This window comes from Orcinus orca, chromosome 2 (genome assembly GCF_937001465.1).
Source record: "Orcinus orca chromosome 2, mOrcOrc1.1, whole genome shotgun sequence".
NCBI classification, from domain to species: domain Eukaryota; kingdom Metazoa; phylum Chordata; class Mammalia; order Artiodactyla; family Delphinidae; genus Orcinus; species Orcinus orca.
Window position 1 is genome coordinate 117,334,852 of NC_064560.1, and position 27,082 is coordinate 117,361,933.

A 27,082-nucleotide genomic window follows, 5' to 3' on the forward strand; every position below is an offset into this window, starting at 1 on the left:
CTGATAATCATGGAAGATTTCTTTGAGGAAGTACATTTAAGTTGAGACCTGAAGGATTAGTTAGTAGTCAGATGAACAGTTGGGCAGAGGGAAAACATTCTAGGCAGAGCATGTGCAAAGGCCCTGAGGCAGGGAAAGGCTTGATGTATTTGAGAAATAGAAAGATAAGAGAGGCAGAAGTAGTGTAAGCACTCAGAATTATATGGTCTCCAAAACTATATGCATTTCATCCATCAACAAAATGTACTGAAAGTGAACTATATACCAGGCATAATATATTAAAAAACACATAACGAAGTCCTGACCTCAGAGAGTTCTCAATTTAGAATGGACATTAGTAAACAATTACAATAGAAGATGTTAAGGGATGATTTTCTGAGAGAAATGATACCAAAACTGAGTCTTGAAAACAAATAGGAATTACCAGAGAAACAGGACTACAGGGCTTCCCTGGTGGCACAGTGGTTAAGAATCCGCCTGCCAACGCAGAGGACACAGGTTCGAGCCCTGGTCCAGAAAGATTCCACATGCCATGGAACAACTAAGCCCATGAGCCACAACTACTGAAGCCCATGTGCCTAGAGCCCATGCTCCACAACAAAAGAAGCCACCGCAATGAGAAGTCTGCACACTGCAACGAGGAGTAGCCCCCGCTCGCCGCAACTAGAGAAAGCCCGTGTGCAGCAACGAAGACCCAACGCAGCCAAAATTAATTAATAAATTTTAAAAATAGAGGACTACAAATATATGATAAACCAAGTATGATAAAATATTAATTATAGAATCTAGGTAATGACTATATGAACATTCACCCTAAAATTCTTTCTACTTTTCAGTGTGTTTGAAAAAAAAATTTTTAATAAAATATTGGCAGATAAATGAAGAATGAGGGACTAGCCATCTAGACAGAGGTAACATCACATGTAAATACCTACAGGCTTGACAGTTCATGTCTGTTTGGGGAATGGTAAACAGTTCTGAATGGTGAGATACACGTATGAGAGTGGCAAGAAAGAAGTCTGGAAAAGCAAATAGGGGTTAAAAATCAAGAGTGCCAGCTTGCTCAAGTGTTTGGATTTTAACCTTAAGGCCATGGGATGCTTACTTGTACACATGCAGTTGAGAATCATTTATGACATTCTCCCTTCATATAGCTAATAAAGTTTCTAACTATTAAAAATATCACTGACAAAAAAATATATATATATATATCACTGAGGGCTTCCGTGGTGGTGCAGTGGTTGAGAGCCTGCCTACCAATGCAGGGGACATGGGTTCGTGCCCCGGTCTGGGAAGATCCCACATGCTGCGGAGCGGCTGGGCCCGTGAGCCATGGCTGCTGAGCCTGCGCATCCGGAGCCTGTGCTCCGCAATGGGAGAGGCCACAACAGTGAGAGGCCCACGTGCCGCAAAAGAAAAAAAAAAAAAAAAACACTGAAAATAGTCATCTATAAAGCATTTGTACCAGAGACTTACCTGAACAGTTTCATTCCCATTCCCACCTCTGAGGTCCTGAAGAGGACTCCTTGGGGGTTTCAAAATCTAGAACAGAATTATTCAAGAAAATCTGCATTTCAAAATCTAGAACAGAATTATTCAAGAAAATCTGCAATGTCTATTAATAATCACTTCATTTCAAGTTATACCATGAGCAGAAAGGTAGAGATGCTAAAATTCCTGTAAAAACCTCTAAAACTCCTCAAACTCATATTGCTCAGTGGTATACTTTGTGGCTGCTTTAAATATTCGGCATCTATTCCCTTCTCCTTGCCCACATTCCCCAATTATTTTGCCTACTCTCATCCCATGTGGTCTCAGTAAAGCTCTACTCCAACTCTACGGTTCAACAGGTAGCCCTGGCTGAGAACAATCTGCACATGGTATTCTTTTGTCAATAGTGACTGGTTTGGTAATGAGGACTTGACCCATATCAAGATATGGTCAAGACAATCAAGCCAACATGATTCAATCCTGAGTATTCTGTTTCCTTTGTGTTTTATCCTGAGGAAATAGACACTATTTTTCATGTAGGACTTGAACCTGGAAGTTGGGAGAGCTAGATGTACTGTAGTAATCACAGAGGGAGAGCCCGTTCTGATAATGGAGATTACCCAGAGAAAGGGATCAGAGTATAAAAAATGAAATCCTAGTACTGGTGATCATGTCCAGTACTTTCACCATAAGCATATTTGCCACAGACAACTTTGCTGCAAACATTTTTGCTGCATAACTAACTGGCCATAAGGTATTTCTGCTATAAAAGATAAAAGAGGGACATTAAAGAGGACATAATGAAACATGAAAAATGAATAAGAAAGTTAAAGACTTTATTGCAAGATATGAAATACTTGAATACATTTAAAATGTGTGTAGATTCATGGCAATACTGAGCAAATAACTGATTTTATTTTGTGGGTTGTACCTAAGCACTTGCCTTCTGTCTTTTGCTCATAGTATTTTATACATTTTTTAGTTTATTGATTCGTTCCCTTCATTTGGCATTGCGCTTTTTCATTTTCATTAAAATTTCTTTCTTCATTAAGACAAATTATCAGTTTCCAAATACTAGGATACATATTTGTAACTGAGCTTTGTATTGCATTATAAAACGCTTCCACACCGTTGTTTGTTCTTGGCATAATGCCATATGTCTGTTGAGAGATGTTCCAAAATTCTGTGGGAGAAATGGGCTCAACTCTGCCTTGGAGACCTTGGCATATCTCAGATTTATGTAATATAAAAATGAGAGTACTGCATCAATGAAGAAATGAAATCAAACTATCAATTAGTTATTTAACCTTTACAGCTAAATTGCACTGCTGCCAATTAGTTATGTGGCAAAAGTGTTTGTGGCAAAGATGCTTACAGTGAAAGTACCCTACAACCTCTGGTGCTACTGTTGGAACACCTGATTGGTTAAATTGTGCCTAACATCATCCCTATCTTTGGATTTTTTCAATTTCATAACCCAATAAATTTTGTGCTTAAATTGGTTTGAGTTGGATTATTGTGTGTCTTGCTACAGCTTTGTACACATTTAAATATATTTTTTAAACAGCTTTATTAAAGTATAATTTACACAGCATAGAATGTATTAAATTACCATGAAACCCATAAAATAGGAATTTTAGTATATTTACAGAATTGTGTAATCAGGTTAAATTTTTTTTTTTTTTTTTTTGTGGTATGCGGGCCTCTCACTGTTGTGGCCTCTCCTGTTGCGGAGCACAGGCTCCGGACGCGCAGGCTCAGCGGCCATGGCTCACGGGCCCAGCCGCTCCGCGGCATGTGGGATCTTCCCAGACCAGGGCACGAACCTGTGCCCCTGCATCGGCAGGTGGACTCTCAACCACTGTGCCACCAGGGAAGCCCAGGTTAAATATTTGAGTCTTTATCCAGAGAGCAATAGAAGCCAGGGGGGTTGGGATGGTGATGTCATTCAAAATTACTGTGGTATGTAGTCATTATTCAATAAAAGGTAACAATTATTAGCTCAAATAGGTGTTTCTTACTGAGGAATGTCGTCTTCTAACAGGTCTCTCTACATTGTCACTGAAAGAGGAAAAAAAATTTACATACATAGCGGTAAAAAACTGAATTTCTAAAACCCATCATTACAACATCCCTTACGTGCTTTTAAATTGGTCATCACTTAACACTTGGCGTCACTTTCACTTAATAAAATTTATATTACAAGACTTAAATTCAGTATTTAGAAAGTCAGTGTTTTAAAATACATATGGTATACCATAAGACTATCTCTTGAAAAACAATCAGTAAAACATAATTTACCATATTGATTTATATAAGCATAATTATAAGATAAATGGACCAAAAGAAAAAAAAAAAAGAAAGAAAGGGAATTCTCTGGCGGTCCAGTGGTTAGGACTCAGTGCTTTCACTGCTATAGCCGTGGTTCAATCCCTGGTCAGGGAACTAAGATCCTGCAAGCTGCAGTGCAGCCAAAAAAAAAAAAAGAGACAAATGGACCATAAATCAAGAGACTCTAGTTCTGGTTTTACTACAGTGTGATTTTTAGAGCAGGTTTTGAATATTCAACTGGCTATGGTAGCCAAACAGACAACTTAGTCTGGTTTCCTTCCTGCCTGGTTTGATCATCACAGCTATTATGTACTCTGCTCAGGTTAGTTGTTGCCAAGCAAGAATATGAGCCCAGTGTTGCACCACTTGACTTTTCAGGAAAAGCTGAAAATCTAATTATTGTATGAAATCTTGAAATTTTGGCAATTAATTCAAAAATTAAAAAACATTGTTTATAGTTTAGACAATTTTTTCTTTGTCATATATATATATGCCTGTAGGCTGCAAACTGCCACTAGTTTGTGATGCCAACTTTAGACAAATCATTTCATTTCTTCAGGCCTCAATTTTCTCAACCTTAAATTGAAGAGATAGGAAGTGGTCTCTAAAGTCCCTCTCAGTTTTGACTCTAGATGAGTTTATATAAAGATATGGCAGGGAGTGCTGTGACTTTGTAACATTTACTTCTTTTCCCTGGAACAGACTGGGAAAACATTTCAGAAGTTATAAACATGTCTTACTAATTCGAAAAGTATCTTTCCCTGATAAAGAGTTGAACATTTTTAGCTGCATTTCCCAAACTTACTTTTCTTCATTAGCCTCTGAAGACATCCCATCCATTTTCGAAGAAAAACTGTTTCTGTAACAAATACACAATATGAGAAAAGGTGAGAAAAAAGGAAGAGAAGTTGTAATCTGTGAAGAGATTAAGAGCAGAGCAGAGTTGTAATTTCAGGATTACTTTCTGTGGGAGAGCCAAAAAAAGTAAAAACTTCACTATGGGGCTATTAAACATGAGAAATTTTGAGGATTTTAAACTATTCTCTAATAATGACCAATCCTAGAAAATTCTCATATTCAAGAGGAAATCAGTGACTGATTGGAATGATATGGACTTTAACGGTTCAAATAAAAATTTGTCCTAGTTTATATGAGTTTATGGATTATATAATAATTCAATCTCAAAATATAGTCAATCAGCTATCAAAATACTGATATTTGCATAAAGTGGATTTGCATAAATGCATATTTATCTTATGAAAATTTAACTTTAAGTACTCGAGCAAAAAAAAATTTAAGGCATAAAAATAACATTTTAGGGGCTTCCCTGGTGGTCCAGTGGGTAAGACTCTGCACTCCCAATGCAGGGGGCCCAGGTTTGATCTCTGGTTGGGGAACTAGATCCCTTATCCTTCTGCAACTAAGTCTGCATGCTGCAACAAAGACCCGGGGCAGCCAAAATAAATAAATAAATAAATAATTGGGGGAAAAAACATTTTAAACAGCGTAGTTGATTATGTTTACAATCTCACTCAATGAGTATCTGTCTTGGAAAGAGTGTGCAATAAGAAGCATAACCTGAAGTTTCTTTAACTGGTCTTATCTCCTACCTATCCATACCTATATTTTCACTTTATGCATTTTAACCTTAGAACTTTATCCCTGGGTAAGAAAAAATTCCATTGCAGATTTCAAAAAACAGAATAGCTAGAGATTCTGACTCAACAATATGAGCATTTCTACTAAATACTAAATTAATACCACATACATATGGACTTCCCTGGTGACACAGTGGTTAAGAATCCACCTGCCAAGGCAGGAGACATGGGTTTGAGTCCTGGTCCGGGAAGATCCCACATGCCACAGAGCAACTAAGTGTGCGCCACAACTACTGAGCCTGCACTCTAGAGCCCGCGAGCCACAACTACTGAGCCCACGTGCCACAACTACTGGAGCCCACGCGCCTAGAGCCCGTGCTCCGCAACAAGAGAATCTACTGCAATGTGAAGCCGGCGCACCGCAACAAAGACCCAAGGCAGCCAAAAATAAATAATAGATGGATAGATAGATAAAAAGACTAAAATACTTACTTAGAAAAAAATAAAATACCACATACACAAACTGTCAGAATCAATGTTCTTACACTTTTAGCAATAAGTAAAAAACCAAAACAACAAAAAAACAGGTACTTAAAAGATACCTTATTTTACATGCTTTCATCATATATAACAAGTCAAATTAAAGAATACTTCATAATGAACTTGAACCTGAAGTAAAAGTCTGCTTACTTTTCAGTACTGATTTATTTAATTAGCTGTTAATATAGATATAAGGTGATGGGTATCTTCTAGGATTTGATCTCTAACCCTCTCCTTTTGTCCTCCATCACTTTCTCAGTCTGTTTATCCATTCTTCTGGTTTCACTTACCTCCTGTTCACAGATAACACCTATATCTACTTAAAATAATATTTTTATTTTTTATTTAATTTATTTATTTTTTTGCGGTACACAGGCTTCTCACTGCTGTGGCCTCTCCCGTTGCGGAGCACAGGCTCCGGATGCAGGTGGAGGTGGTTGCGGGTAAGAGAGTTTTTTTTTTTGGTTGCTTTGGGTCTTCACTGCTGCTCATGGGCTTTCTCTAGTTGTGGCGAACGGGAGCTACTCTTTGTTGCAGTGTGTGGACTTCTCATTGCGGCGGCTTCTCTTGTTGCGGAGCACGGGCTCTAGGTGTGCGGGCTTCAGCAGTTGCAGCATGCAGGCTCTAGGGTGCACAGGCTTTAGTAGTTGTGGTACTCGGGCTCAGTAGTTGTGGCTCGAGGGCTCTAGAGCGCAGGCTCATTAGTTGTGGCACACGGGCTTAGTTGCTCCGCAGCATATGTGATCTTCCCGGACCAGGGCTCAAACCCTTGTCCACTGCATTGGCAGGTGGATTCTTAACCACTGTGCCACCAGGGAAGTCCCAAGAGAGCTTTCTTTCGATACAAAATAACTAACTTAAAGTAGTGAAGGTGGGTGCTTTTGGGAAAGAGGACAGTATGTAATAGCTTAAATTTTTAAATTAAAAATATTATTTTGGGGGCTTCATGATCTATGTCTTGCATTTTTTTCTTCTTTTGGAAATATTTTCAAATTCAGTGATATATTAAAAATTCACAGATTAAAAATAGTAAATACGGGCTTCCCTGGTGGCGCAGTGGTTGAGAGTCTGCCTGCCGATGCAGGGGATGCAGGTTCGTGCCCCGGTCCGGGAAGATCCCACATGCCGCGGAGCGGCTAGGCCCGTAAGCCATGGCCGCTGAGCCTGCGCGTCCGGAGCCTGTGCTCCGCAACGGGAGAGGCCACAACAGTGAGAGGCCCGCGTACCGCAAAAAAAAAAAAAAGTAAATACTATCAAATCAGGATCACCTAAACATCTTCATTGTTTGAAACAGTCATCGTGCATCATTCTTGTTTAGCCTGCAGACCAGCTGACACTTGATTAAGTAATAAGATTCAAAGCTTATTGATGTCCTCTTTTAAAAATATTCTATTCAGTACATACCTGTAAGTTCCACCTCCAACAGAAACAGGAGACTCCAGGTTCTCACATTAAGCTTCACGTGTAAAATGCTATTATGGTTGAACTTTTGATCACTGTCACATTAATTGATTACTGATTGGTTCCAGAACTGTGCACTTGGCACACAGGTAGGGGTGCTACAGCTTACTCACAAAGGTGTTCTGGGATATTTTGAACTTTTGAGAGAAACAACAATTCTCAACATCTATACATCACTGCTAGCTCAAAATAGTACCCATTCACATTACATTAGTTTTGATAACATATTATTGCAAAGCTGGATTTTTGGCAGTTCCTGTGATATAAAGCAAGTACTTTTGATCAATGTGGTACTGGAAATGAGGGTGGCAGTATCCAATCTGATTCCAAAATCTAAAAGGTGTGCAATATTCAACAGGCACACATATCCAATTAGTAAATAATTGTAAGTATTGATGAATAAAATTAAAATATTATCTTTTACTTCAATTTATGTATATTATTTTTTTCAAATGGCTACTAAGCAGGTAGAATCACTTAACAACAACTTCTAAAACTGTTTGGACCTAAGCACTTAATAAATATTGATAGAACTGTTAGATATTTCTTTTGTCCTAGGGGCATAATGAGCCAAGAAAATTTGGGAAGTACTAGTCTAAATAATCCAGAGGTCCACAAACTACAGCTGCTGGGCCACATGGGCCTTTAACAGTAGTTTTTTACATTTTAAATCAGTTACAGAGAACAAAAAAAAAAGCATAGAAAGAAGAAATGTGACAGAGATCATGTAGACCATGGAGCCTGCAAAACCTGAAAATCTACTATCTAGCTATTTGTCCACTCCTTCATTTACTTCACCACTATCTAGAATTAATATATTTCATAGTGTCCAATGATATAGATTCTAGATCTGTGCTGTCCAATACAGAACAGGTCTAGAGTCTATATCATTTAAATTTAAATTAATTAAAATTTAAATTAATTAAAATGAAATAAAATTTACAATATAGTTCTTGTTACAATAGACACATTGCAGGTGTTCATCACATGGGACTAATGAGTACCGTGTTAGTGCAGAAATAAAACATTACCATTAACAATGAAAGTTTTATTGGACAGCACTGTCCTACTAACAATATCTAGAGTGTCTTCTACCATCTCTTACTTAGCATCAAACACATCATTAATACTACCACTCCAAATATTTTTACTCAGTTTACATCTATTTGTCAATCTTGTAAACATTCCTAGCCATTCACATAGTCAAAAAGAATTATACTGCTTTGAACCCAAACTTTAATTAGCAAAATCTTACATTAACTCCTCTCTATAAATCATTCTTCCCTTCAAGTTCCACCTCAAATACCACTTTCTCCAAGAAGCCTCCTTTAGTCTCCATTGCCAAAAAGCATCAGATAAGCTTTTCTGTGCTCCCATATTCCTTCAGAATGTCCTACAATCCTTTACATTGTCCTGTTTTATAGTTATCTGTGTATATTCTTTCCCGTTCTGGACTGTAAACTCTAGATGAGGGACTCAATCATCCGCTCCCAGCCCTGGCACAAGACAACAAAGAACCCAATACAAATCTGAGGAATTCGACTTATTCAATTCAACCGAAAACTTCAATCTTAATACCTAGAGTAAGTTCTGCTTTGGTCTTTTCTGTCATCTCTCTATAAACCTATCTTCAAAATTCCAATCGGCAATGTATTTTTTTAGAACTTTTTCTTAAACTCCAGTATTGAGATAAACAGCAAGAAAAGACTCCTTAACTCTGGCCTAATAATGGACAGAGGAAGACTCTTTAAAAACTTATTTGTGGTGTACTAATATTGGCTTTATTTGTCTATGTTATTACATCCGCCGGAAACCCAAAATCTGCTCAGTGCTGCTAGCACTCGATCAGACATTGTAAATAAACCATAAGCCGAGAGTTTAAAATCACTTATTGCTGTCACTTCATTTATAGCTAAGAAAAGATTGAGTAAGAAGTGCGAACAGCCGCGAGTTCCCCAAGGAAAAGAAACTGGGGTGCGAGGAAGAGTACCGGAACCCTGACAGAAGATGGCGGGGCGGGGCGCCGCGGGCCGGGTCCCCCTCGCCGTGGGGCCCAGGAGTGGACGGAGACTGCTAGGGAGGAGGGAGGCGGCACATGTGCAGGCCGAGGTGAGGAAAAAAAGAGACCCGCACCCGCGGAGAAGCGTCAGTACCTGAGCCCAGCGAGTTCCGAGGCAGTTTGGCTGTAGGAGTGTCCCCCACCTCCCACCGCGGGGCCTTCAGACCGCTCAGACAAAACCTAAATCCCTCCGCGCGAAGCCCAGGCCGAAAGTTACCCGCCGCGGCCCAACTGCTTGAGAAATTCTCCTCGGACTTGTTTGGCGTCCGCACGCTTCTCAGAGAGGCACCTCACCGCCACCCCTCGACGTCACCTCACAACACCCAGACAGGCTCAGTGAAGCATTCAAATCTAACCGCCCTGTTGGAGCGCATGCGCAAAACCGCTCAACGCGTCGGCCCCGCCCCTTAGGCTCCAGCGCCTTCCTAAGACTCCTTTAATCAAACTTCCTTTGCAACCTGTATGCCGATTTTATTTCTTTCAAGGTTATCTCATTTTCTACCGAATTTTCCTTTGTCCATTCCCATTGCAGATCCCCCACAGTATGGGAGCGGCCATCTTCTTTTGATTTCTTGCTATCAAAAGGATAGGAGCTTTGCTTCCGTACAAAATGGCGGCTTCTATCACATTGCGTCACATCCCCCTAGTTTTACTCCCTATAGCTAGCAGGAAACAGGAGGTTTCGGGGACGAGGTGGCCGAGTGGTTAAGGCGATGGACTGCTAATCCATTGTGCTCTGCACGCGTGGGTTCGAATCCCATCCTCGTCGAGGAATTGCTTTTGCCTCTGATTTGAACAGATAAACGTAAATTTCCTTGCGGAATGAAAACAGTTGAATATTCGTTCCAGGTATGATTTACTAGTCAATTTACTCTAGCACAATTAACCTCCTGTTTGAATCTTTGAAAGAAGGGCTCGGGAGCATTGTGACCTCGTAGATAAAGAAAAAGTTGGGATTCGGAGTTTAATTATAAAATGGATTTAATGTCTTTTTAATGAAGTAAACAACAGTGCATGGAATTCCACGATTATTACTGTTCCCATATGTTCCAGTTGTGGTCTGGTCAACATTAATTAACCCAGCTCCTGATTGAGGAACTTCAATTACTGTGGATTCTTACCCCAGGGTTTTCACTTCAAAAGCTACCGCGAGACAGTGTTGAGGATTCTCTTCCAGCCCCCAGCAGGCTGCAGGTGTTCAAGAAAAGTATTCGACATTAAAAAGATGTTGACAACACGTGGAAACTTGGTAGTATCTAGAAGCCAGAGACTGAACGTCTACCTTCCCAAGGAGGTCTTAATTCCTCTCTTGGATTTAAGCAAAGAGGGAAAAACAGGGAGTAAAAAAAGAATAGATTACCCTCCTGAAAGGTCATCGGGCAGATTCATTCAACTCACATTTAACAACCTTCATTTATCCAGTATTTATCTACAGGCAACACAATGAATTACAGCACTTTAATTAACCATAACCCTGTGATCACGATAAACGTTTTTATTACTCCATTTTATAAATGAGGACACTGAAAGATAAGCTTGCCCAAGGTTATACAGCTTCTGTAATTGCAGAAAAGGCATTGTAACCCAAGTCTGTCGAACTCTGGTGGCTCTTAACATCATCCTATGTGGTGCTGGAAATTAGTAAAAAGTGCTCATCAATCCCTTGCGGTGATGGTTTACACATTCTCTCTGCAGTGTACGGTATCCCAGAACCTGGCACCAGGCAGGTGTCTTCAGCAAAGTTCTTAGCCCTCAGGGTGGAATTCAGGCTCCAGTGGCTCCTCCTTGTCAATTCAAATCCCTTGGGAATGTTGATACCTGCCTGGGCTGAGGACTGAGGGTCACCCCAGTACCTGCCTTCAGCCTTGCTCTGTAATCCATTCACCACTCTGCTGCTAGGAGGTGTTTCTACCCGGATTCTACACACTCCCAAGGGGTCCATGGATAGAATTCAATTGGTTACTTCGTTGGGGAAAAAACTGCAGCTTTATTTTCATTCATCTCTAATTGAAAGCACTTCCTTCAATAAAGATAAGCAGCAAACTACAGTAATATTAACCTTACCCGTGATTTTTGTCACCAATAGAAATAACAGATAATGTTATATCACATTACTGTTACTGCTTTATGCTCATTACTACTACTTCAAGATAATGGTAGTTGTTGGACCTGCCATTAGATCTTGTAAATTTATGCATTCATAAGAAAGTACATGCATTATACTATTAGATCACAGATTTTTTTAATTTTAAAATTTATTTTATTAAAGTATAGTTGATTTACAATGTTGTGTTAATTTCTGCTGTAAAGTGATTCAGTTATATGTATATATACATTCTTTTTCATATTCTTTTTCATCATGGTTTATCAGAAGATATTGAATATAGTTCCCTGTGCTATACAGTTGGACCTTGTTGTTTATCCATTCTATATATAATAGTTTGCATCTGCTAATCCCAACCTCCCAATCCATCCCTCCCCACCCCTCTTCCCCCTTAGCAACCACAACTCTATTCTCTATGTCTGTGAGTCTGTTTCTGTTTCGTAGATAAGTTCATTCGTGTCATAGATTCCACATATATGTTACATTAGATTCCACATGTAAGTGATATCATATGGTATTTGTCTTTCTGTTTCTGCTTCACGTGGTATTATATCACAGATTTCTGAACTATTTTGATAGCTGTATTCCAACTTAACTGGTTGACTGTCTATTACAACAAACTTAATTTTATGCATTTAAAAACAATATTCTGAGAAGGGACCCATAGGCTTTACCAGACTACCAAAGATCTATGTCACAAAAAAGGTTAAGAGCCCCTGAGAGATTTTTCTGAAGTGCCCTCAAGACATTGATCTTAACCTTCCTCTCAACTAGGCCTTGCTTTCTCTGGACAAAGCTCATGCTTACAGTAAGGCTTGCTATGACAGTCCCAGTTTTTGCATTTCTTTGATCTCTTCATGTATAAGAACTGTGCTTATTTTACCTGTTTCTGAGAGAATCAAAAGGATTCAGGCTAACACAGAAGGGTAAAGTAAGTCCCTTTAAAACCCAGAGAAAAGATTGTAAAACTCCTCTTGAATCCTGTCTGGAGTCACAGCTGGGGAAAAAAAAGGATTAACAACATGCCAGTTTATTTAAAAGCCTGAGGCCAGGGGTGTGGGGACTTGGATTAGTAGTAATGGAGAAAAATTTATCAATGTAATGAAGGAAGGCAGTAAAGTGTTAGAGGCGCCATCTACTGGAGAAGCTGCAACTGAAGACTTGGACAAGATAGTTCTGCCTGAATGGCTCATACGTTTTGAAATATCCCCATTACTCCCCCACATTTGTCAACAAACCACAGCTCAAGGAAATCATTCTCCATCAACACCAGGGTTCTTCACAAGTCCTATCCTGAACTATTGCAGGACCTCTCACCTCTGGAAGACCAGGAGAAAAAGAACCATTGCACAGCCAGATGCATTACCAAGATATTCCAGCTCTCCTGTTACTTCGGTGCCAGGGAATGAATCTTCATTCTCTGAGTCCAGCTTCAAGAAGACCCATTCTCTCTGGAGAATGAGGTGCTCTGGGAAGAACTGTCCAGTGTTTACTTGGTGATGGTCTGCTGCCTGGGCAGATCCTTATGTGTCAGCAGCCCTCATGGACAAATCTCTGAAGGAAGAAGTGAAATCCAGGATTTTTTTTTTTTTTTTTTTTGGTGTGCCTCCAGTTTGTTTCTTAACTCTTACAAGAGAAACTCAGACCCAGGGCTGCAAGACTTAACAAAGATTGGTTTTGAGAGGCAGGCAATATCAGAAGTGAATTCATTCTGTTCCTTACCATTAGGAAGTATGGTCCCACTGAGAATCATCTCTGGGAAGACAGTTGTGACAAGACCTGGAGAAGTTCAAGAATGAATCCAGGCATTCTTCTCTGAGTCTGCAACGTCAACTCAAAACTTATTTTTTTCCTCAAATTATTCCCTCAGCTGCATGCTATCATATGAAAACATCCATGTTGCCATAACAATTTCTGGGAATGCCTACTAAGCTGAAAACTAAACAATATTTTCATATTGAAGATCGATAGAGCAAAAATTGAAATCTAGTTTTATAGTAAACTTCTTCAGGAAGACAAAGTGAATAAATGCCAATAGACTAGGGGAAAGGGGGAATAACACTTGCTTATGCTTTGTATCTTCTGCAAAGATAGCTATGGATAGATAGCAAGCAAGAACCAGTTACATACACCTTTCCTTCTCATCACAGTGAGGATGAGCAATGCCCCAGATTTCAAATTTCAAATATTCATTTGAAATCTCCAGAATGAAGTAAAACTGGGTCAAGCCCAACTTCAGTAGGTGAAATTAATGGATGAAGGACCTGAGGACATGACTGATGATTCCATGGAGTTAGAAGCAATAATTCCTTTTCTGATTTTGGTACTATGGAGTAGTAAGTTTTTCATATTTCTCTTTGGGCTAAATAAAAGGTCATTGACTCTAAGCACTTTTTTCCCCTCTGGCTTTCTCAAAGATTCTGACTTTCTTAAGTATTTTTTTTTTTTTTTTTTTTTTTTTTTTTGCGGTATGCGGGCTTCCCACTGTTGTGGCTTCTCCCGTTGCGGAGCACAGGCTCCGGATGCGCAGGCTCAGCGGCTATGGCTCCCGGGCCCAGTCGCTCTGCGGCATGTGGGATCTTCCCGGACCGGTGCACGAACCCGTGTCCCCTGCATCGGCAGGCGGACTCTCAACAACTGCGCCACCAGGGAAGCCCTCTTAAGTATTTTTACCTGAATCTTTTAATTTACATTTATCAATTCTAGATCAGATGCCTTCAGTTAATGCTTAGAAAGTTACGACGGACAAATGAAGGCTATATTTGTTCTGAACTATGACAGCATACTGAGTGATAACAACAGACCAGTAACAATTCCAAGTCATCTCAATGATCAACTTTCTGTTGATAGCTAATACAGATATAGATTTTAAATTCTGATTTTTAAATACTTGAATAATATAGAAACTTGACACCTAAAATAAAATTTTGCTTTCAGAAAACTGAAATAGCTCCTTGACAGTAGTTTCTATGTACTCACTACAAGGATCACTTAAAATCAACTCTCCTTTCAATGACTGTCAGTAATCATTTTTTGGTATAACCCAGCAAGTTACAGAGGCAACCTTTATTTTAGCCCATGATGTAGGACTTAATTTTATTTTTCTTTTGGCTTAAACAACAGAAATTATCTCATAGCTCTGAGGACTGGAAGTCTGAGATCAAGGTGTCAATAGGGTTGGTTCCATCTGAGGGCTGTGAGAGTGAATCTGTTCCACATCTCTTTTCTAGCTTCTGGTGATTTTCTGGCAATCTTTAACATTCCTTTGCTTGTAAAATTCTTAATCCTTATAATTTTGCCTCAATTCTGATTCTGGACAATTTAGCATTTAGGATGAAATATAAAGCTATTCTTACTCCATTTAAAATGTTGGAAAGTTTACAAGAAAAAAGGACCAGAAAAATTGTATCATTTATTGTTTACTTGAATTAATGAAGTATTTTCAAGAATTTTGTGTCTAGATGTCACATTAATAAAGTGTTAGGAAATGCAATGCACAGGGCTCTCTTTGTGTCTGAAAGTATGCCAAATCTAGAATAACAAAACTCTAAACTGCTTTTAGATCTCTCAGCTCTGTTATGATAAAGAAGCATTATTTGAATCTGCTAAGGCATATTAAAGTGGTCAGTCACTTTTGCAAATTATTATATATTGCTTATCATTACTGTCTCCAAAATTCCAGACATATGGTGCTCTTTTTCCATCGCTGGTGAAAGCGACCCATGGCCGAGGCACTTGGGAGTGGTACCCACCAGCTGCATGGAGGTGAAATAGACCTTGGGAGTTGTGCAGTGGGTGACCAGGAGAATCACTATTTCAGAGATAACCAAAGGTTAAAAAAAGAAAGAGAGAGATCTTTTAACGATTAAAAAAATTTTTTTTACCTTGAAAGTTATTATACATACAATGATATAATACATACATGTAATATATTGTGTATGTATAGTTTAAAAGCATAAAACCAGTACAATTTATATACAACCCAGCTAAAGAAATGGAATATTACTAGGACCTTTGAAGCTTCCTGTGTGCCCCTCCCTGCTCGCATCCTCCCACCAAAGAGAAAACTACTTCACTGAATTTTGTGTTATTCATCCTTTTACTTTTCTTTACCAAATATACATATATACATATACATACATACATATATATAACATTTTAGGAATATATATTTGTCTTGTCTGTTTTTGAATTTTACATAAATGGAATCATTCATCTGTGACTTCTTTCACTCAACATTGTTTTATCCATATAATTCATTCATTTTTACTGCTGCTTATTATACAATTATCTGAATATATAATTATCTATCTATTGTCTTATGGACAGATACTTCAGTTGTCTCCAGTTTTTTGCTATTATAAGAATGCTGCTATATATATAAATATATATATATATATATATATAAAACCTCATTTATATATATAAAACCCTCATTTTAAACCTGAGGAAAGTGAACCACAGAGAAATTGGTAACCTGCTCAAAGCTATGATAAGTGGAAGGGCCAGGATTTGAACAGGCAGCCTGGCCCCAGAGCTTGTGCTCCTGTTCACGTGCTAGGCTGCTCAGCAGTGAACTGCAAAGGATATTATTTCTAAAGTAAGTGATAGTGAAGGGGGGAGGGTACTTCTGACCTTTAAAGTCCCATTCATAGAATATCATATCTGACTGTGAAACTGCATACAGTATATCACAACCAAGTCATTCTTTGCTTTGCTAACAGAAAGAATTTCTGGCAAAGGAAGGAAGGGAGGGAGGGAGGGAGGAAGCGAAAAATATGAAGAAGGAAAGAAGGAAGGAAGGGAAGGGGAGGAAAGAAAGGGGAAAGAATTTCAACAAAAATACAGGTAAGAAGAGCAACAAAACATCTGCTGACCTGGGGCTTCCCTGGTGGCGCAGTGGTTAAGAATCTGCCTGCCAATGCAGGTCACACGGGCTCAAGCCTTGGCCCGGGAAGATCCCACGTGCCGCTGAGCAACTAAGCCCGTGCGCCACAACTACTGAGCCTGCGTGCCTAGAGCCCGTGCTCCACCACAAGAGAAGCCACCGCACTGAGAAGCCCGTGCACCACAACAAAGAGTAGCCCCCGCTCGCCGCAACTAGAGAAAGCTCGCACGCAGCAACGAAGACCCAAGGCAGCGAAAAACAAATAAATTAATAAAATGTATTAAAAAAAAAAGAATGCTGCTGTGGATGTTCTTATACATGCCTTCTGGGGTACATATACAAGTGTTTCCTCTAGGTATATAGTTACAAGTGGAATCACTGGTCAACTTTAGTAGGCAATTCTTAACTGTTTTGATGTGGTTAATGGCTGATAAAAATGTTGCAGTTTTGAAAACATGGACAAGCTTCAAATGAAAGGAAAAGGAGGGTACACAGAGGGTTTGGAGGGGAGGAAAGCAATAGTCATAATCATAACAATATTGTTTGCCATGTGCAAAGCAGTGTTCTAAGCAGAATGAGTGCCTTGGTGATGATACCTCTGACTCCAATAAACTTATCCATCCCAAACCTGGTCACATTCATTAAGCTGCTCTGCTTCCATTTTCAATAATTCAATAATATGTTTTCAGTAATTCTGTGTTCTAGAAAATCCTCAGTCCTGAGGACCAGTGATCCAAAGCCTAAAGAGGCTTTGAAATGAGCCCATTTTCTCTAAACTAAGCCTTTGGGAGCAAGACTAACCCAAGCAAACCTAGGTCATCCATTGAGAGATACAGACCTTCTGGGAAACCCATGATTACAACACACAGCTGGAACTAAAGCCAAACTTGAAAATGCAGTTGCCTAACCAGCCGTTTCAGTCACTACATTCAGCTGCCTTTGCCTCTACCTCTCACACTACTTACTGATGGGAATGTAAATTGGTTTAATCTTTTTGGAGGGTAGTATGGTATTACCTATCAATCAGTATTTAAAGCTATCAACTCCGCAATTATACTAAAAATTTGCTCTACAGAAGCACCGTGTACAAGTGTGAAAGGATATAAGGATGTTCACTATAGATTGTAATAATGAAAAACTGCAAATACCTAAAATTTCAACAATAGGGGATGGATTAAAGTATGGTGTAGTCACACAATGGAACACAAGGCAGCTATTATTTTTTAAAAGTCCTAGAGAAAAGCAACTTGCAGAAAAATTTGTAAGGCATGATCCCATTTTTATTTTAAAATACAGATAGATTTATGTATCTATGAAGAGAAAACAGTCCATAAAAAGACCATTTAATTATTAATAGTAGTTACCTCCAGAGTAGGGGTAAGGAGAGGGGGGCTATAATAAAAATTAAATTTTTAAAAAGGGTACCATGGGCTTTGCTGATGGTGCAGTGGTTAAGAATCCACCTGCCAATGCAGGGGACATGGGTTCGAGCCCTGGTCCGAGAAGATCCCACATGCCACGGAGCAACTAAGCCCATGCACCACAACTACTGGCCCTGGGCCCTAGAGCCCACAAGCCACAACTACTGAGACCATGTGCTACAACTACTGAAGCCCGCGTGCCTAGAGCCTGTGCTCTGCAACAAGAGAAGCCACTGCCATGAGAAGCCCGCGCACCGCAATGAGAGTAGTCCCTGCTCACCACAGCTAGAGAAAGCCCGTGCGCAGCAATGAAGACCCAATGCAGCCAAAAACAAATAAATTAAAAATAAATAAATAAAAAGGGTAACATTTTACAAGGGGAAAAAAACACATTCAAGTCCAGCCAACTGTTAACTAGAGGAAAGATCAACTGGATTCAACCTGAGCTCCTTAAGGGCAATAACTTTTTCACAGATTCTGTACAACTGTTCTGGCACCTAGCACAGTAACTGACTGACACAGAGACCAATTACTTGACTAGCATGTGGAAGGTGGAAGTACACATGCATGTGCACGTACACACACACACACACACGCACACAAAACCCCTGTTTCTTAAGTGTCTGCAGACTAGTGGAGTCATGGTAGTCAGGGATTTTTGTTTTCAATAGAGACTGAAGTAATGCTGCTCAATAGAACTTCGTGTGATGATAGAAGTGCTCTCCACATATGCTGTGCAATAGACCAAGTGAATTGGACACTGGAAATGTGGCTAGTGCAAGTGAATAATTGCATATTAAATTTTATTTAATTTTAATTAATTTAAATTTAAATCACCACACATGGCTAGTATTAGACAATGCAGATTTGAAGGATTTGTTGAAATACATAGACTCCTCAGAAAAAAATATGCATACAGAAAATTTTGCATACAATTTCAAGAGATCCAGGGACCCTATCAAGCCCATCCGTGTGTCCTTACTTCAAGAACCTCTGAAGCTGACTAAAAGAATGCGAATAAGACAAACAGGACTAGAGAGGGAAAGAAAATGGGCAAAGGTTAATGTTCCCATTCAGAACCCTGGAAGACAACAGACTAGGTATGGAGATAGCCTCTGCCCCCTTCCTCCTCCCATCACACAGAACATTGACCTCCCTGTATGTTAACTGTTTACTGGTCTTCCCCACATCATGTTGTACACTGCAGACTGTGTACTCCATAAGAGCAGGGACCATATCTATCTTATTCACCATTATATAAACAGAGTCTGGTATAAAATTAATACACAGTTGGTACTCAAATGTCTGCTGAATGAATGAGTTTTACCAGGCATCTGATTTTTGCCAGTCCTAGGAAACCAGAGCTCCTGAGTTAAGGAGGGTCTCAGTGATAAGAGGAATTGGTTGGCTCATAAGAGATTAAAGAGAGAGAGTTTTCACAAAGCTGGTCAGATACTCAGATCGATGTGAATCTTGTCTTACCCAGGCTGTTTCTATGCTTTGTAGTTCAGAGCGCCCTGTTGAAATACAAGCCATGCAAAGACTTCCATAGTCAGTGACAGTGAATCATACACTGAGACCAGAGGGCCAAAAGTCCCCAAAACATTTCTCCTTGGGTGCCGCCTCCATCTTCTCTAGCTCTGGAATACGCCTGCCTTCTCTTACATTTCCCCTCTACCTGGAATCCTTCTCATGTCTCTACTGGGCAAATTCTAACTCATTGTTAAACGCCTCTTCCTCTGGGAAATCAGTGCTGGCACTTCCAGACTGAATTATGCCATATGTCCGCTGTTCCCTTTGTATTTTGCACACTTAAACATATGTGCTCTATCAGGGCAGAGCCTAGTCATTCATTTCTGTATCCCAGCACTAAATAATGTCTGGCATATAGTAGGTGGTTAACAACCAGTATGAACCACTAAAAGCATATAAACTCAATGTGTTTCTCCACCCACACTACTGTTCAGTATGTGCCATCCTAATGAGTGTGAGGTGATATCTTTGATAGTTTTGATTTGTATTGTCCTGATGTTGAGCATCTTTTCATATGCTTGTTGGCCATTTGTATGGCCTATTTAGAGTATGGGTTTCCTTTTGGGTGAGGAAAATGGCTACTATCAAAAAACCAAAGTAACAAGTGTTGGAGAAGATGTAGAGAATTGGAACCCTTGTGCATTGATAGAATTGTAGAATGGTGCAACCGCTATGGAGGGCCCTCAAAAAATTAAAAGCAGAAATACCATATGATCCAGCTGAGGGAAACCAAAATGTCACCCCAAAATATGCCCCTTCCTCACTCCCACTGCAGGAGACACGGGTTGGATCCCCAGTCGGGGAACTAAGATCCTGCATGCCCTGTCACACGGCCAAAAAAAGGTTTATGTTAATGCAGTGACTTTTGGAAAACCCTTAAGGATGGGAGCTGGTTGCCAGAGGAACCAACCCTGGAACTTCCAGCACCACCACCAAACTCCAACCTCTGGAAAAGAAAGGCTAGAGTTTGACTTAATAACCAACGGCCAATGATATAATCAGTCATGCCTTGGTAATGAAACCTCCCTAAAAATCTCTAATGACAAGGTTCAGAGAGCTTCCGAGTTGGTGAGCAAGAAGGCATCCACATGCTGGAGAGTGGCACACCTGAGCTCTACGGTATCAGAAGCTCCTGTGCTCAGAACCCTTCCAGACCTCGCCCTGTGTATCTCTTCATCTTGCTTGTTTTTCCTGTCCTTTAAAATCCCTTGTAATAAACCAGTAATTGAGTAAGGAAACTGCTTTCCTGAGTTTTGTGAGCCATTCTAATAAATGGTTGAACCTGAGGAGGCGGTTGTGGGAACCTTTGATTCACAGCGGGTCAGAAGCACAGGTAACAATCTGGACTTGCCATTGGCATTTGAAGTTGGGGCAAGTCTTGTGGGACCAAGTCCTTAACTTGTGGCATCTGACCCTATCTCCAGGTAGATGGTGTCAGAGATGAGTTACAGTGTAGGACACCCAGCTTGTGTCAGAGAATTGCTTGATGTGGGGAAACCACCACATATTTGAAGTAGAGTATTCTGTGAGTAAAGGCAAATGAGTTTTTCTTTCCTGGTATCTAAAATAGTTAAACACATAGAAGCAGAGAGTAGAATGATGATGCCAGGAATTGGGGGCAGGGGGACATGGGGAACTGCTATTCAACAAGTATAAAGTTTCAGTTACGCAAGATACTTAAGTTCCAGAGATGCTGTACCACACCATGCCTACAGTTAACAATATCGTATTGTACACATTGAAATTTGTTAAGGTGTAGATCTCATGTTAAGTGTTCTTACCATAATAAATAATAAACAAATAAAAGTTTTGTGAATCACAGGACACTGCCAATGAAGTGAAAAGACAACCTACAGAATGGGAGAAAATATTTGCAAATCATGTATCTTTTAAGGGTCTTATATCCAGAATACATAAAAACTCTTATAACTCAAAAACAACATGCCAATCTGAATTAAAAATGGGCAAAAGATTTGAATAGACATTTCTGCAAAGAAGATACACAAATGTCCAACAAGCACATGAAAAGATGTTTAACATTATTAGTTACAAGGGAAATGCAAATCAAAACCACAATGAGAGGGCTTCCCCGGTGGTGCAGTGGTTGAGAGTCCGCCTGCCAATGCAAGGGACACGGGTTCGCGTCCCGGTCTGGGAAGATCTCACATGCCGCGGAGCGGCTGGGCCCGTGACCCATGGCCGCTGAGCCTGCGCGTCCGGAGCCTGTGCTCCGCAACGGGAGAGGCCACAACAGTGAGAGGCCCGCGTACCGCAAAAAAAAAGAAAACAAAAAAACACCACAATGAGATAATACTTCAATCCCACTAGAATGACTACAATCAAAACAATGGAAAATAACAAGTGTTGGTGAGAATGGAGAGAAACTGGAACGCTTGTGCATTGCCCGTGGGAATGTAAAATGGTTCAGCTGCTGTGGGAAAGTTTGGTGATTTCCCCCAAAATTAAACACAGAATTACCATATGACCCAGCAATTCCACTCCTTGGTATGTACTTGAAAGAACAGAAAACATGTATTCAAACAAAAATTTGTATACAAATGTTCATAGCAGCACTATTCACAACCGCCAAAAGGTGGAAACAACCCAATGTCCGTCAACCGATGAATGGATATACAAAATGTGGTTTATAACCATGCAATGGAACATTATTCAGCCATAGACAGGAATGAAGTACTGATGCGTGCTATAAATTGGATGAACTCAGAGAACTTCCCTGGCGGTCCAATGGTTGACTCCGTGCTTCAAATGCCGGGGGCGCGGGTTTGATCCCTGGTCAGGGAACTAGGATCCCACATGTCACATGGCGTGGCCAAAAAAACAAAACGGGATGAACCCTGAAAACACTATGCTAAACAAAAGATGACAGACACAAAAGGTCACATATTATGTGATTCCATTTGTAAAAAATGTCCAGAATAGGCAAATCCATAGAGACAGAAGGCTGACGAATGGAATCAGGGGCTGGGAGGAAGAGGAAATGGGGATTACCTATTTAAAGAGTACGGGGGCTTCCCTGGTGGCGCAGTGGTTGAGAGTCCGCCTGCCGATGCAGGGGACACGGGTTCATGCCCCGGTCTGGGAAGATCCCACATGCCGCGGAGCGGCTGGGTCCGTGAGCCATGGCCGCTGAGCCTGCGCAGCCAGAGCCTGTGCTCCGCAATGGGAGAGGCCACAACAGTGAGAGGCCCACGTACTGCAAAAAAATAAAAAAATAAAAAATAAATAAAGAGTATGGGTTTCCTTTTGGGTGATGAAAATGTTTTGGAACTAATTAAGAGGTTATGGCTGCACATCACTGTGAATGTATGAAACGCCACTAAACTGTATATCTTAGAATGGTAATTGTGTTATGTGAACTTTACCTCAATTAAAAAACCAAAAAGACTAGTAAGAAAACCAGACACACAAGGTATTAGAAAAAGAGATCTATTTTACAAACCAAAAAGTCCCCAAACTCTAGCTGGAGGGAGAAGGAAGGAGGTAGCAAGTATGAGCAGGTCCTTTAAGAGCCCAACCTCACCCCTGAGAAAGTCTGAGTACCACCCCATGTGGTCAACTCCTACTTCATGGCCCATCCCCGTTCCAGTCCGAGAAGTAATCCCTCCATTGGCCACAGCCCTCAGTCCTCTTGCCAGTCATCCTGTGCCCAGGCAGGCATGGGTGAAAAGTACTCGAAGTCTGGCCCTTTATAGCACAGGGCATGCAGGAACATCACAAGGTCCTGGGGCAAGGGGTCCTGTCGCACTAGCCGGCACTCTGCACAGAGTGGGTCTGTCTCTTGATCCGTGACATCGATTTCCGTTGCCTTCCCTGATGCCAAGGGCACTGTGTCCAGATCCTGAGGGCCTGCCTCAACTGCTCCATCCATCTTCTGGGCAGATGCAGCCAACTCTCCTAGGCAGTCTTTGCCCAGCTCTGAGGAAGGGGCTGTAGAGTCTGGGAGTCCTGGAGACAGGTCACCCTCACAGAGATCTAGCACATCCAGACTCTGTTTGGCCTGGTGCTCTGCCACAAGGTCCCGCAGTAGTTCCTCATCTGTCTTTGGAATGTGGCCGCCTCGGCCTCGGGAGGGGCCCCAGGCGATCGAGTTGTAGATGGGGTCATTGAGGATGGGGTGACCCAGGAACTGGAGGTGGACTCGGATCTGGTGGGTGCGGCCTGTGAGTGGCCGGCACCGTACCACACTGGAGTGGCCATTGTAGCTCAGTCTCTGGAACACTGTCTCACAGGGCTTGCCCCGAGGATCTACACGGCATACCCCTACCTTGTAGGACACCACCAAGATGGGTTCCTTGCAGGTTACTTCCTCGGCAGGGAACTCCCCCTCCACCCGGCACACGTACTCCTTCTCCAGCTACACAGGAGGGGAGAGGGAGAAAGTCAGCACAAAGCCTAAACGCATGAAGCCCAAACCCTCTGCAGTGAGGACAATGGACCTGTGTCAGACAGAAGAGGATTCAAACCCCAGCTCCACCATTTGCCAGTTGTGCAATCCTAGGCACATTACTTACTTAGCCTCTTTAAATCCCATTAACTTGTCTGGAAAATGTTTGATTAGAAAAGCATTCTAATCTAAATGCTAACAGGGCTAATCTAAAAACAACAGGGCTGTTATACGGATTCAGTCAGCTGGGCTCTAACGTACTTGGTACTGGAGCTTGGTATACAGTAAACAATAAATATATTACAATCAGATCCAGAATTACAAGTCTCAAGACCACAATCACCACCATTTAACTCTTCTACCCAAGCATCTTCCAACGCCATCCAGAATTCTTCCCACCAAGTAGATTCTCACCACAGTCTTAAAAACCTTGCTCAGCCTGTCAGCACTTTAAATCTTCAAAACAGCATATTACTGAGAAGCAGTATATGCCATCTCTAAAGATCTTTTGAAACATGAGAGATAATAACCTGTCTCTGGCACTTTAGGTGTTGACCTTCCTGAAGATAGGCAGCATGACCAGATAAACATGAAGGCTCACTTCAGATCTAGAACTCAGTGACACCCTTTCAACACAGAGCATTCATGAGGTCAGAAGGTGGCCTGCAGGAGGCAAAAGCTTGGCTCACCTGCCGGTCCCGAACCTGTTCATGAATTCTCTCCGAGACGGCTGCTGTCTTGGCAAACATAAGGACCCCAGAGGTAAGGCGGTCAAGCCGATGCAATGGGTGTAGCTCCTTGAGTTGGTGCTCCTTGCCCAGGATGAAGATGACCGTGTTGTGTCGGAAGCGGCCACAGGGGTGGACAGGAATGGAAGAAGGCTTGTCTACAACCACCACATCTTCGTTCTCTGCTAGCAGGCGGACGGGTTCTGCTGTAACTGGTGGTTCATGCCTGTGCACTGTGTTCCGTAAGAAGTCATTGTCCTGCAAATGACATAGGCAACCAGTCAGCCCAGGGTCCAGCCACCTATAATCAGTCAGCAGCACACACAGCTTCCTCCCCTCTTCCTTACTGACATGGAAGAATGGTCACAGCACATCCTTAAACAGAAAAAGCAGTGTGCATAGTGTAGTCTCACTTTGCAAAAACACAGACATACAGGTAGATAGCAGACATTGAAAAACTCATAGGATATACACAAAATGTTAACGGTGATATCCCTGGGTGGTAAGAGTATGGATTTTTGTTGTTGTTATTCTGCTTATTCGTATTTTCTCTACCACAAAGTTATATTCGAAAAGTAAATTTTTCTAAAATAAAGGAAAAAAACCTCCATAAATCATCACTTATTGTGACCTTGAACAAACACCAAGCTCTAAGTCCAGAGATTTGGGCTCTACACCTGGATTTGCTACAGGCCTACTGTATGCTCTAAGGAAAGTCACTTAACTTCTCCAGGCCTCAGTTTCTTCATCTGTAAAATGTGAGGGTCAGTCCAGACCTCTGCTTCTCAAAATTGGGATGGGAGAGGGGATTCAAACCACTCACTCTCCAAATGCCTTGCATCCCCTCACAACTATGGTGAGGCAGTGTTAATAACAAGGGTGTCTGGTACCTCAGCTGTGATGGAATTTTAAAGAGTCAAAGCACTGGGCTAGACAATTCTAGTCTCAATCGCTGTCATTTCACAATTCTATCTTATCAGGCTCTGTGATAAATAATTTAAGCAGAAGTTATAAGGACACAGGCGTTGGAAGTGGCACTGTTACCTTACCTCTGTGAGGTTTACCTTAGTTTTCTCAGCTTCCTCACAGGTAAAATGAGGTGGCAGTATCTACTCCACAAGTTTGTCATTAGAATTAAATGTTAAAGTACCTAATGCTTAACTCTGTGCCCAGCACACAGTCAGGAGATATAAATGATAGTCTCGGTTATTACTATTTGTATAGAGATCTACAACGCAAGGTAGAAAGTCATAAGCACGAGTGCCACAAGACAGTGCGTAAAAGGAGCTATGAGAATTACAACTTCTGTCCCTTGGAAACACCGAAGACGCCTTGATGGAGGGGATAAGTGGACTGAGTTCTTAAGCATACAGGCTGTCTACCTGCGGAGATGGGGCGCTAAAAGAGTGTTCCAAGTGAAAATGAGAACGCTTCAGAATTACCCCGATTTTACTCCAGTACCTATGCCCTAGTAATAAAACCCTGCCCCCTTTTGGGCAGGCCCCATGAGGACTCCACCTTGAGCACAACGCTGAGGTCCTGTACTGGCTCCTCGTTGAGGTGCAGACGTCCTGCCCTGACCGCGGCTTCGTAGTAGGCAAGAGGGTGGGCTCGGAACTCGGTGCTGAAGACGTGCAGCAAGCTGTGGCCCACCCAGCGGCCTTTGCAGTAAGTTTGGAAGTCAAAGTAATAGGGCCGCACCTTGCGCAGGCCGCCCTCAAAGTAGTAGCTGGTCTCGGCAAAGTGTTCATCGCCGAAGCTAACGCCTGCCCGCCGCTTCTTCGGGGGCGGCACGACGCGCTCCCCGGTTGCTCCCCGCCGCTTCTTCCGCTTGCCGGGGCCCGGGCCTGCAGTCGCGGCCTGCTCCCCGCTCCCTGCGGCCTGCGTCGCGTCCCCCGGGGCCGGCTCCACTCCTGGGCCCGCTGGCTCCGGGCGCCCTGGGGGCTGCTCACCCCTCGCGTAGCCACCCGCATCTCCATTTTGCTGAGCCGGAGCCCCCAGCCCGCTATCTGCCTCGGCCCTGGTCGAAAGTGTTTCCGCCATGGGGCCCCTACGGCCACCCCAAGTCCTGTCAAAGGTGAGACGCCGGAGGTTGAAGCACACTTGCCCAAAAACCTGGAGCCACACGCGGCCGCCCCGCCACATGACCACCCAACCGCGGCGGCCATGTCGCGCTCTGATGACGTCACTCGGCACCAACCAATCAGTGAGGCCTAGTGCCGAGGCGGGACTGCGTTAAGAATAGGAGTGAAGGAGTGAGCAGAATGAGTTGAGTTGAGAGGCTGTGAGAATGATTCATTAAGTGTAGATTCCATGTAGATATGCTCGACGTCCCCTGAGTCTGGAAAGACTCTTGAAAGTTATTTTAAAACAAAACAAAACAAAATGAGGATTGCTAAACTCTGAATATCCAAGAAGCACTGTGTTGTATACTTTAAAGGGTATATTTTGTGACTTATATAACTCAATAAAGCTGTTATATATGTAATTAAGCACACACATCTCAGAAGCAATGTTTTTACA

The 27,082-nt window shown here is 41.7% G+C and overlaps 2 protein-coding genes and 2 non-coding genes across 6 annotated transcripts in view; 2 read left to right on the forward strand and 2 right to left on the reverse strand.

Moving 5' to 3' along the window:
* Positions 1–9,873, reverse strand: part of KNL1 (kinetochore scaffold 1) — a 63,238-nt gene extending 53,365 nt beyond the window's left edge. The window contains exons 1-4 of one of the 3 annotated variants that reach the window (XR_007475478.1): positions 9,698–9,873; positions 4,628–4,681; positions 3,513–3,552; positions 1,477–1,542 (exon numbers count right to left, since the gene is read on the reverse strand). Coding sequence is in view for 2 of the 3 variants with exons in the window: in XM_049705816.1 (XP_049561773.1) it covers positions 1,477–1,542; positions 3,513–3,552; positions 4,628–4,662 (141 nt within the window). In the remaining variant the exon portion in view is untranslated. The remainder of the gene's footprint in view (positions 1–1,476; positions 1,543–3,512; positions 3,553–4,627; positions 4,682–9,697) is intronic. The other 2 variants (XM_049705816.1, XM_049705817.1) reach the window with 2 other exon arrangements.
* A 294-nt stretch (positions 9,874–10,167) lies between these two features.
* On the forward strand, positions 10,168–10,249 carry TRNAS-GCU (transfer RNA serine (anticodon GCU)). Its single transcript has one exon. It is a non-coding gene; the product is annotated as a tRNA-Ser (tRNA).
* Positions 10,250–12,463: 2,214 nt separating this feature from the next.
* On the forward strand, positions 12,464–12,583 carry LOC117202938 (small nucleolar RNA SNORA26). The gene has a single exon (XR_004485477.1). It is a non-coding gene; the product is annotated as a small nucleolar RNA SNORA26 (small nucleolar RNA).
* Positions 12,584–22,857: 10,274 nt separating this feature from the next.
* On the reverse strand, positions 22,858–26,873 carry RPUSD2 (RNA pseudouridine synthase domain containing 2). Its single transcript, XM_004273995.3, has 3 exons — positions 26,078–26,873; positions 24,521–24,817; positions 22,858–23,801 (listed from the first exon to the last, which is right to left on the reverse strand). The coding sequence occupies exons 1-3, from the start codon at positions 26,702–26,704 to the stop codon at positions 23,067–23,069; spliced, it is 1,659 nt and encodes a 552-aa protein (XP_004274043.1). The 5' UTR covers positions 26,705–26,873; the 3' UTR covers positions 22,858–23,066.
* Positions 26,874–27,082: the final 209 nt, after the last annotated feature.